Genomic DNA, 11353 nt, shown 5'->3' on the forward strand with positions numbered 1-11353 from the left:
GAAAAAAATGACACACTGGATTCTAGAACATATCTTCATTTTAGAAGAATCTACAAGGCTGTCGGGTGTGGTGGCACATGGCTGTCATCCCAGCGCTTGGGAGACTGAGACAGGAGGTTCCCCATGAGTTTGAGGTCAGACTAGACTGTGTAGTGAGACCCTGACTCCAAAAAATCCTTAAGAAAAATGTTGCTAACATTAAAAAAATCATGTACTTTTATTAAGGGATCTGGGTGGCTGCCTTCTCTTAGCCTGGCTCTCAATACACTTGAGAAAGGCGTCTGTAAAGTATGTAACGACCAGCTCTGTTGGCAGCAACTAGAACAGACGCCTGGACACCTGAAGGAAGGGAAGGACACACAGGACAGGGACAACCCCCGGGGTCCCTGTCCAAACACTGGCACCGCCGATTCCCTTGTCTCCTTCTTACTGAGTGCCGGGCTACTTCCCAAGTTGTGCTGATGCTAATGACTTTCTTCCTGATTCTCTCAATAGAAAGGAAAAAAGGAAATCTTTCTGGCCTTCAACTTTTGATGAAGATGAGTTTTCCACATCAAAACTTTTTTTTTTAATTGGAAAAAGTTAAGACTACCCACTTCCAGGCAGAAGGCGTGCTTAGGATTCTAGACTCCTTCGAGCTGTACGCTCAGCTCTCATGGTTGTCGAGTGCATGGTCACTGCTGGGGCCCAAACAAATTCTCTAAAATGCCAAGACTCCCCAGGAGGCTGGCTGGTGGGAATTGTTTTTTTGGCTGTACCAGGGATTGAACTCAGGTCCTTGAACTTGTCCTGCAGGCACTTATACCACTAGCTATATCCCTGGCCCCAAAGCTTTTTTTTTTTGAATTCCTGGGGATTGAACTCAGGACCTTTCTGTACTTGCCAGGCAAGTGCTTATTCTACTAAGCTATCTCCCCAGGCCCGGGAATTTTTATCTTCCAGGGGCCTTTGTTTTCTTCTTGCCTGGGTGGTTTGGGCTGGGGGTGAAGTGGGTGGTGACCCCTGCAAAGCAGCTAGAGCATGCATCACAGGCCGCTAGTGCAACAGGAGGTCACAGCTGGGGAGCATTTCAGGGAGAGAGGCAGCAGTGGGGAGGAAGACAGGGCCAGCTGGGGAGGCAGCTGCCTCTGGACCCCAACTGCTGCTGCCCTGCCTGGGGCTGGGGAGGGATTCAACATTTGGGTGGGGTTCAGTCAGAATCCAGGCTAAAGGCATCCAAAAGGCAGGGGCAGAACATCAGGAGCCAGAGCCGAAAGGCAGCTGAAGGCGTGCTGCCTGCACATCGGCCTGCATCTGGGTCCCAGCAGCTCTGGTGGCCACAGAGCCTGGGGCTTCTGATGGTGTCCCCTGGCAGTGCCTCACCAGCAGTCTGGGTGGGTGAGGGTCCGGGTGAAATCAAGCCCTGGACTAAAGCACGAATGCTTTTGTGCGCTTGTGCTGTCATCTGGTCGAGAGAGTTCGCACAGAAATTCCTGACACCTCTAAGAGCGTGATTTCAGCTGTCCAGGTAGACAGAGAGCTTATCCGACTTGGAGTGGTTCTGGGGTGAAGAATTAAGTCCTGCCTCTGGAACTAAGAGGACCCTGACTTCTCACACACGTCTCTGCTTTTCCGAGCAAAGCATGTGCCAGGGGATAAAACTGTGGAAAGCAAGAACAAAAATAATAATTTACAAGGGCAAGGTCCCAAGTTTGATCCTCGGTATTGGAAAAATAAATCACCATGCTCGACTGAGCAAAATAAGGGTGTTGAGCCAGATTCATAGGTGGCTCCTGGGCTGGACCGAGCTCTTGCCCTGGACCTAGCAGACCAGACAACTCGGGACTCTGGCACAGATCCTGAGGTCCCAAGACGCCACGCCCAAGCAGTTGTGTATCATATCTTCTCAGGACCGGGAGAGATACCAGCCAAATCCCCACACCAGCCAGATTAAGGAAATCCCCTTGGCTTCAACCTTTACAAAGAAAGTCACTTGGAAATGACTGTCATCTTTCTGTTCTGTTTCTGCCTGCTGTCATCTTTCTGTTCTGTTTCTGCCCGCCTCGCCCCTTTCCACGTATGTATACAGCCCCGTCTCTTCTGTAGACTCAGTCAGGTACAGGATAGTTCTAGAGCTGTACTTCCAAGCCAGACCAGATCTTTAAGCTAGAGGTCCTTTGACAATTGCTTTGCCCCAAACATGGCTAGAGTTTACATATGTCACTTTAATTCCCCCGGGTCCTATCAGGGGTGTTGGATGATTTTCATGCTACAGGAGAGGAAACAGGCTGTGAGCAGCCCGAGAGTGGACCGCCGGTCCCTGCTGCTGGGGTCCTCTCAAGGCAGCAAGCTTCTCCTGGAGAGCGGGGTGCCCGGACTCTGGCTCTCAGGATGTCTGCCTGCGCTAGTTGTGCAGCTACGATAGCTGCTGGTTAAGGAGCATCCACCGCTTCCTGTGTGACGGGCACACTCTTCACTGGGGTGACCACTAATTTCTTGTCCCTGTCTTTCAAATAATGAAGAAAGCCCAGACAGGTGAAGGTTCCTGCCTAATGTCTAAAAAGGAGCAAGGGACGCAGTCCCATTTGCCGCTGCTACTGCCCCGCAGTTCACGCTGCCCTCCATCCTGTCTGCCCCTCGCCAGAGGCTGCCTGGAAAACCCAGGGCCTGGGAAGTCCCTGAGATCTGCCTTCTGTGGTTGGAAAGAACCCCTTCTGACATTTGATTTGGATTTTGCAGTAGTCTCATTTATGGGGTATCCACCGGGAATTTCTAGAGGTCCACTCATTTGTACAACTTCCTTCTCCTGGCGGCTCGCAAAGGGCCCTGGTTCCTGGGCACCCCAAGGCCACACCTTCCCCGAGAGGCACAGAAGCCTTTTCTGGGAGAGCAGTGGAGGTTGAAGGGGAAGAAGGCAAACAAGCTGTCGACACTTCCTCCTCTCCATCCCAATCCCCTCATTCTTATCAGTAAAGATCTCAAAGGGCCCTGAAGTGGGGTACAGCTTGTATCCGCCGGCGCGGGGTGGGGTGGGGTGGGGTGGGGAGGAAAGCAGCGCTGTGCTGGTCTCAGGGACGAAGCTTCCGCCTCACCTTGGTAAATGTGAGATTCACGAATCCACCAGGGAAACTCAAGAGAAGGTTAGCTTTTCGGAAGCCACAGTTGCCAGAGGCTTTGGTTGTGCTGGGGTCAATGTTGAAGTATCTTGGAGGTGAGAAAACCTGCACCGAAAAAGGTACATCAGCTCACAGACAATGACAGGTGGAGGAGAGTCGGGGGCAGCTGGGCAAGCCCAGCCTAGAAATGGGCCAAGGGGGTGACCCCTGAGGCCCGCCAAGTCCACGGATCAGTGGTAGCCTCTCACTGCTCAATAGCTTGACTTTAGCTCCCACATGACAGGAATGCCCACCTTCTTCCCTAATCTGGTTAATTCGGATTTTCATATTGCTATCACAGCAGGCTGGCGGCGCAGAGGCCATCTGATTCGGATTTCTTACTCCCAGCAGAAGGGCTGAGGCCCAGGGGCAGGGTCAGACTGGGCTCACTCACCCTCGCAGAACTGTGCTGGAAGTGTGGGGTGTGCCTGTGAAAACTTTTGTTGTGTGTGCCTTCCCTCTAGTTGTGTTCATGTGCTCCCAAACATATTGCGTGTGTGTGTGTGTGTGTGTGTGTGTGTGTGTGTGTGTGATGCTGGAGATCAAACCCAGGGCTTCACACATGCTACACAAGTCCCCACCACTGGGCAATACCCCGGCCCTCTTCCCCTTCAATAGAACTCCTTGGGAAGGACGACTCAGCGACTTGCTTCACCTAAGCACAGGATGCAGCGGAATGCCCATTTGCGACAAGGCAAACTACGCTCAGATTTTCTGAGCATAGGGTAAGAGCCACATGGCCCCAACTTACCGACTTTGTTTCTTGAATAATCAGTTGTATCCCCATCTCTGCTTTTATGCAGAGCCTACTTCCGTTTAGAACTTGATAAATTCCGGTCTTGGCAGATGACGGCTCAGGTGCCAGGGTAGGCACAGGAACTGTGGAGGCAGGGGAGGCTGTTTGGGTGCCATTGTGTGTGGCTACGGATGTTCCCGGGGTGTGGGTGGGTGGGGGCTTCTGGCTAGTTGTGCTCTTGTATGGTATCGTGGACCAAGCTTTGGAGAGAGTGTCCTGGCCACGTGGTTGAGTGGTTTTCCTGGTCGTGAGACTGACAGGGGATGGACTGGTTCTAGGTAGAGAGGTTGGTGATGACAGGGGTGGCTGTGAGTGGGGAGGTGAGCTGGGCCCGATGGTGGCTTCAGTAAGTGGAGTAACTGTGTGCGAATTGTTGGGGGTGGCAGGGGTGTGGGTGCTCGGTGACTGGGCTGTAGGGTGTCGGGTAGTTGTCAGAGCTTTAACAGTGTGTGTTGGGTTTTCAGAGGTCTCCCCAGCTGTCTGAGAGGAGGTGCGAGCACCCCTGGACCTCATCACTGAGGGTTCGGCTGGCCCTGGCTTAGTGGGCTGCAGGAGAGGTGTGGCTGTGGCTGGGCTGGTCATTGTGGCAGGAGGCTGAAGACTGTGCCTGGCTTCTGCAAACACTTGGTGACCATCTTGCAAGATGACTGCAAATGAAGAAACATAAAGGTGACACTAACCAACTGTTTACATGTTGTCTTCCATGTTTGTTTCCATGTAAAGTAATGTGTGTGTAGTTCAATTTGGGAAACATACGAGGCTTCGGCAATGACAGGGAGATGGTCAGAATTTCTGCTATGAATGAGACCAGGCTGCAACATTTGGGTCGCACTGTGTATTCACAGGTCTCTGGCCCCTGCGGACGCTGCTCTGCACACAGCCCCTTTGTCTGTGGTGACCCGACAGCTGGGGCAGCGTGGAAAACAGGAATAAAGGTTTACAGGGTTTTCTTATTTTCATACTCATACAAGTGAGGGAGGAAAGGTGTCTCAAAGATCATCCAGGTCCACTGCACTACTTGTAACTGTGACTCTTCATCCAGTCAATGCCTCCTTGTCCCCAGCGACAGGAGACTCATTTCCTGACAATAGAATCCTTTCCATTTTGTAGTTTGTTATTCTTCATTTTTCCAAATGTAGACTAATTCTGAATGTGTCCTTGATGTTTTGAGTGGTCCAGTCTTTCCCAACCAAGAAATAAAGTTAAGGTGTGATTGCTCTGATCCTTCCAGTGGCCTGTCCTTCCTGATTGGCTTCAGTGTCAGTTCCTCAGGCTTCCCTTCAGGGGGTCCCCACGCTGTGACCTCCATCTCTGTTACCTGTTGTTTTCATTTGCACTGATCACAATTTGTAGTTGTGTGTGGGGCTGTGTTAAGCTGTGTAACACTCAGCCTGGTACAGACGGCCTTTCAGGCCTGATGCCACACCCGGACTCGACAGCTGGCCCAGTGTACCCAGGGGCAGGGCATACATGTGTGGTGCTGGGGACTGAACCCCCATCCCCGCACTTGTCTAAGCAGGCACTTAGTCCTCTGAGCTATGTGGCCAGCCCTCCTAGGATTATCTTCAGACCCAAATGAATTGGTGTCTGTGCAAGGCTCAGGGCCTGTGAGCCTACCTAGGACGTTTGCTGCTGTTGGAGGTTCTCCCTGGGGCACCATTTGAGGATAAAAGCCCCAGCTCTCCCTCAGCCTGAGTGAATCATCTTTCCCTTCAACACCTTTCCATCTCCCTCTTCCATTCAGTGTGATTCTAAAGGGTTACTTTCCCCATATTAATGAGTAACAATAAATATTCCAAGTTTCCAGATGTTTACCACACAGGCACCCCAACTCAAGGTCCCCCCACTCCAGCCTTTTCTTAAAAAGCCTCTGACGGGAATTACCTTGAGGTCTTTCAAATAAAGGAACTCAGGCTAAAAAATCCCACCTACTTGACCACAGTACACAACTCACTGGGCTGGGAGTGAAGCCACGAATCCCTGTGGCTGGCTTAGGCTTGTCCTTGAATCTGGAGGTGGCGGGGGTGGAGGGTGTCACTGTGCCAAATGGGAAGAGATGCACAGAGGAGAGGCAGGGCGGGGTGTTCCCCAGGAACCCCAATTCATGAACCCTTATAGTGCTGGTCCTCAGTGAAGACTTTGGATGCTCATGTACTGAAATGGTGATTATTTTTCAGAAGAAAAATTCTGACTTTCTGGACAGTGAAGACCAGTGAATTATTTCTGCCCAGTTGGCTTGCTAAATGGAAAACACACTATGGCATTAGTTTAAATTGCTTTGGATCCCTCCTTAAAAAGACTTATTGTTAATGACTTTAAGTTATTTAAGGCTACATTTGTTTTTTTTTTTTTTTTTTCTAAAATATTCATGTGGATAAATTAAATGTAAGATCCTGGGAGTTACAGATTTTGTGAGCTATGTTTATGATTTCATAAAATTCTTGCCTGTTGGATGTTTATAGCCATGTTGTAGAGCTTCAAAAGAGATTTCTGTTTCAAGATTGCAGTGCTTTTTTTGCGACAGGGTCTGGCTATGTAGTCCAGGCTGGCCTTGAACTCACTATGTAGCACAGGCTGACATGAACCTGTAAAGTTTCCACCCCTTCCTAACAGCACTAAGCTGCAGACACACGGGCCTTCGGGAATGTGAAATTCTAGATCCCAACTCTAGCCGCCGTTCACGTGACGCATCCCAAACGCGGAGCCCGGGACTGCCATGACTTCCCACACCCCAAGGACCCCATGCACAGGATTCCAGGAGGCTTCTCGCCTGTCAGGTCCATTTGGAAAGGACTAAGCAGTTTTTGAGGTGCACTGACTGTGGCAACCCTCCTGCCTCAGCCTCCTGAGTTTTGAGATTACAGGTGTGCACCACCACGCCCGGCAATATTATAATAGACTTATTGTAACAGGTTATGAACACTTATTATATAATTCACGTGGGGGAAGTCGGAGTTGCTGGCTCCTTGGTCAAGAATCCAACCAAAACCCAAAAAGCTGTGACTGCCACAGCAAACTCCGAAGCCCAGAAACCTCTTGCCTGCTTTCTGGGGCGGTCACTGTATCCTAGCTGTGATTCTGCTGGGCATGGCCGGTGTCTGAGCTAACGCTAACCTTCTCTCTGAGTAGAATTGCCCAAACAGAGTAGCGTGCCCTTCACAACAGGGACCCTGCCACGATTACTGCTCCTTTTCAGTAGTGATAAATGAGCTCCCTCAGAGAGGAAAAAAGTGCTTGGCTCTTTCCAAATGGACCTGACAGGCGAGAGGCCTCCCGGCATCCTGTGCGTGGGGTGCTTGGGGCGTGGGAAGTCATCGCAGTCCCGGGCTCTGCGTTTGGGATGCGTCACCTGAACAGCATCACGTGAACGGCGGCTAGAGTTGGGATCTAGAATTTCGGATTCCCGAAGGCCCGTGTGTCTGCAGCTTGGTGCTGTTAGGAAGGGGTGGAACCTTTACAGCTTGGGGGGTGAGACCCCATTTCCTTTTCTCCCTTTAGTTTTCCCCCCTGAACCTTGGCCATGACGGGCTGTCATGGAGCCTGAAGCGAGAGCGCCAGGAGGTCAAGGACTGAAAACTGCAGCCGCGAGCCAAAATAACCATCTTTCTATGTACTCTGATCGTCCCGCACTCTGTGCAGTAAGAGCAAAGCTGAGGAGAAGGATGAGAAGGCCGGAGGCTGGGCTGCAAGTGCCGCATTCACTTTTGTGACAGTCCTCCCCTCCGCCTCCTCCAGACCCTCCCATCCTGCCCTGTAGGGGTGAGGGCTCAAGGCGGGCAGGTGGGCACTTAGTGGGTGACCCTGCTGTGCGGTGTTAGCACCTGAGAGGATGCACAGCGGCCCTGGGGTATAAGAGTATCTCCCCAAACCTGTGCGCACTCACCTCTGACCCCTGTCAAAACTGGACCATGTTTCCACAGCTCAGAGATTAGTGAAAGTCAAGGTCACCAGTCTGCTTGAGCCCCACAGAGGGCAGTACGGCCAGCCTTGGCTCCCAATCTGTCTCAAAACACCCGCTACTCAAAGGCACGGCACCACTGGCAATGGCAGCACATGTCTGTAATCCCAGCACCTGGGGGGCTGAGGAAGGAGGACTGCTGCAAGTTCGAGGCCAGCCTTTGTTACAAAGTGAGCTCAAGGCCAGCCTCAACTGCATAGTGAGATCCTGTCTCAAAAAGACAAGGAAAAAAGAAAAAGCACAGCTTTGGGGTCACACACAGATCTGCCAGCCCCTCCTCCACCCTGACCTTGCTGTCCAGGATTAAAACTACCCCAAGACTGGGTCCTGTGCTCCCACTTGCTCAGCAGCCTTCCTGGGGGAGAGATGTGAGAAGGTTTTGGTTCCAGTTCTGGAAAAGCCAGAGAGCATACTGGGGCTCCGTCTGACCTCTTCTTGGGGTTTCTCTTGAAAGTCCCTTCCCAGGTGGCCCTGGGTGCAGCTCCTGCCATCGACACCCCCAGGTGGACAGAGGCTCCCCATAGGCTGGCTCTGTAGTGAGCGATCTCAGGACAGGAGGGCAAAGGGGTCCCAGCAGGAGGGAGCCTTGTGTGGGGAGGATGGGAAGGGGACGGTAGGATGGGACTGGAGGGCAGGACAGAGAAGCCTGCGGGGAGGAGCAGGCAGCGCACATAGCAGGTGCTCTGCTGGCCCTGAGGAGCGCTGTCAGCGAGCACTTGGAGCCCCGGGCAGGGACAGATTTCAGTCCTGAATGTCCTGCCTGGGTCTCTGGGCACTTGTAGGAACGGCAGAGGGGGGAGGAGTGCACTAGCTCATGAGGGGCACTGGCCACCCCAAAATACTCTTCTCTTGCTCCTTGGGACAGAAGCCTGGATCCCAGCGAGCACTTGTGGCCGGGAATAAGAATCCCTCTTCTGGGGGGTAGAAATGCATGACTGAGTTTTGGCCGAGGCAGTAGAAGTGACAGGGTCCTGTGGGCTTCTGGGAAGGCTGGTCCAGGGTATCAGTTTTGCAGGCAGCCTGTCTCTCTAGGGCCCTTCTGCTTTTACTCCTTTGGCCAACCAGAAACCTGTATGTGATGGCTGGAGCTCTCGCAGACATCCAGAACCAGGGAAGGCCTGGAACGTGGAAGCCGTCCTAGGCACAGCGGTTTGTGGACAAGGAGCCCCTATGCTAGAATGCGTCTCAATTCCTCTGGACTTGTTTTCCTGCAAGAAATGAACCTCTGTCTTGTTTAGTCCCTGTCACTTGGGGCTGGTTGGTTTGGTGCAGCTGAATCTAATGCTAATGGACACAGAGTTAAGTCTTCTCTTTTTCTCTAGGAGACTAGAAGACCCTACTTCTCGAGTGCCCCAAAGAACATGAAGTTAGAATTCCAAAAGTGTAGGATGAACACAAGCAGCTCAGAAGAGAGTAACAGGTTTGGCCCTTTGCACCGATGTTGGGTTATTGTTTTTTCTTTTTAGAGACAGGATCTTGCTCTGCAGCTTAGGCTAGCTTTAAGCTTACTTTGTAGCCCAGGCTGAACTCATAGCGATCCTCTTGCCTCAGCCTCCCGAGTGCTGGGATTACAAGTGTGTGCCACCACTCTTGGTGTACCACTCTTGTGATAATCCCAATCCTAACATTTGTGTCACAACCAAGGCCCACCAGATTGCCACTCCCCAGTGTCAGTGGGCAGTGAGGACAGAGCTGGGTCGCTCCCACTTACTGCAGAGGCTCGAGGAGGAACTGCATATTGCTGTAAATCTGGGAGCAGGGGCAGTGCACAGCACCCAGGAGGACTCCACCAGACTTGGGAGGAGCTGCCCTGGTGGACATCCCAGACTCAGGACATCCTGTGGCCCTAAACTCAGCCTTCCAGCATCCTCTGGAAGCAGAAGTACACAGGCAACATTTTTTTTTTTTTTTTTTCCGGAACCGGGGATTGAACTCAGGCCCTTGTGCTTGCCAGGGAAGCTCTTATTCCACTGAGCCATCTCCCCACCCCCGAGGCAACATATTTTCAAAAATCCTCCACCAGATGTGGTGGTACACACCTATAATCCCAGTACCTAGGAGGCTGAGAAGAGGCTCCCTGTGAGTTTGAGGTCAGCCTGGGCTACTTAGCAAGACCTCACTTCAAAAACCCAACAAAACAAGCCAAAACAACCAAAACCAAAACCAAAAAGCCCTCCAGTGCTCTGGCTTGAACCTCTGGGAAGTGGAGCGGCTGATCCACTGACGCGCCTCCACAGCTCTGGGTGCGTCACACAAGCACGGTGATTCCAGTGGAGACAAACAGGAAGATCGAGACAGGACGGCTTTGCTCAGGTAGCAAAGTGACAGCCCCATTTCGGGGTGCTGGCTCAGTTCCCATCTTCTAGATCTAAGTGATTTTTACAGATGTCCCCTCATCCAAAGTCCAGGATGATTTGCGTGCCGGGGACAGGGTACCCTCCCAAAGAAGGAGCAGGTCTCTGGCTAAACATTTAGGTAGAGAAACCATAGCTAGGGGCACCCAAGGCCACTTAGATTTACAAGGACCAGCAGGGCCACCCCAGAACCTGGGGTTTGTCACTTACCGGCTAGGATCATGAGGAGCACTGCCACTGCAGATAGCTGGTGCGACATGACTGGCAGGCAAGGCAGCTGGGACACAGGCCAGCTCCTGTCCTTCAGCCCCAGTGGTGGAGACACGAGAGTCGCCTGTGTTATGAGAAGTGGCTGCAGGGCCCGCCCAAGCAGCGTTGTACAGCCGCAGAGGGAAACCACAAGAGGCTGGAGGGCAGCAGGCGCTCTCCTCTCTCTGGGAGTACTGGGAGGGGCTGGGGGGCTGGAGCACCCAGCACAGAGAGAATGCCAGCATCTGGGTCTTCTTTTCCTCTAACGGCTTGGACCCCTTTCTGTAAACTCAGCCTTGTCAGCTGGGGGAAATCCATCCCTCCATCACAGGGTGGAGCTGAAGTTTTAAAATCTGCTTGCCCGTTGCTGGGTGTAGTGGTGAATTCCTGTAATCCCAGCGCTTGGGAGGCTGAGGCAGGAGGATCGCTCTGACTCTGAGGCCAGCCTGGGCTGCACAGAGAGTCTCTGTCTCAGAAAACAAAGAAACAAACAAACAAACACACCTACATCTAGTTGCTGGAGTACTTTGCTGTCCGAAGCAGCTCCTTTGCATCTTTTTTGAGACAGCCTCTCTGAGTCATTCAGTTGCTCAGGCTGGGTTTAAACTTTCTACCCTCCTGCCTCAGCCACTTGGAGTGCTGAGATCCCTGGTGTGCGTCCCCCTGCCCCCAAGCAGAAGCGTGAAGCCGGGAGCCAGGGAGTCTGAGTTTGAACTGCCCCTGCGGAGAAGCTGCTGCCTGGCCCAGGGTAACTTCTTGGAGCCCAGCTAAGTCTCTCCTGCTCCAAGACAGGGTGATAAAAGCTACAAGGCTATTTACAAACCTGGTTTAGGGTTTGCAAAGCCCAAATTCCTGGAATGCA

At 52.3% G+C, this 11353-nt stretch overlaps 1 protein-coding gene across 4 annotated transcripts in view; it reads right to left on the reverse strand.

The window, feature by feature from the left end:
* Window positions 1–10778, reverse strand: part of Lamp3 (lysosomal associated membrane protein 3) — a 24620-nt gene extending 13842 nt beyond the window's left edge. For 3 of the 4 annotated variants that reach the window (XM_023700777.1, XM_023700778.1, XM_023700776.1), the window contains exons 1-3: window positions 10453–10778; window positions 3886–4577; window positions 3072–3200 (exon numbers count right to left, since the gene is read on the reverse strand). In XM_023700777.1, the coding sequence (XP_023556545.1) occupies window positions 3072–3200; window positions 3886–4577; window positions 10453–10501 (870 nt within the window). In that variant the 5' untranslated portion in view covers window positions 10502–10778. The remainder of the gene's footprint in view (window positions 1–3071; window positions 3201–3885; window positions 4578–10452) is intronic. The other variant, XM_023700779.1, reaches the window with a different exon arrangement.
* Between the last annotated feature and the right edge of the window lie 575 nt (window positions 10779–11353).

Source organism: Octodon degus, unplaced genomic scaffold (assembly GCF_000260255.1).
Source record: "Octodon degus isolate 3935 unplaced genomic scaffold, OctDeg1.0 scaffold00126, whole genome shotgun sequence".
NCBI classification, from domain to species: Eukaryota; Metazoa; Chordata; class Mammalia; order Rodentia; family Octodontidae; genus Octodon; species Octodon degus.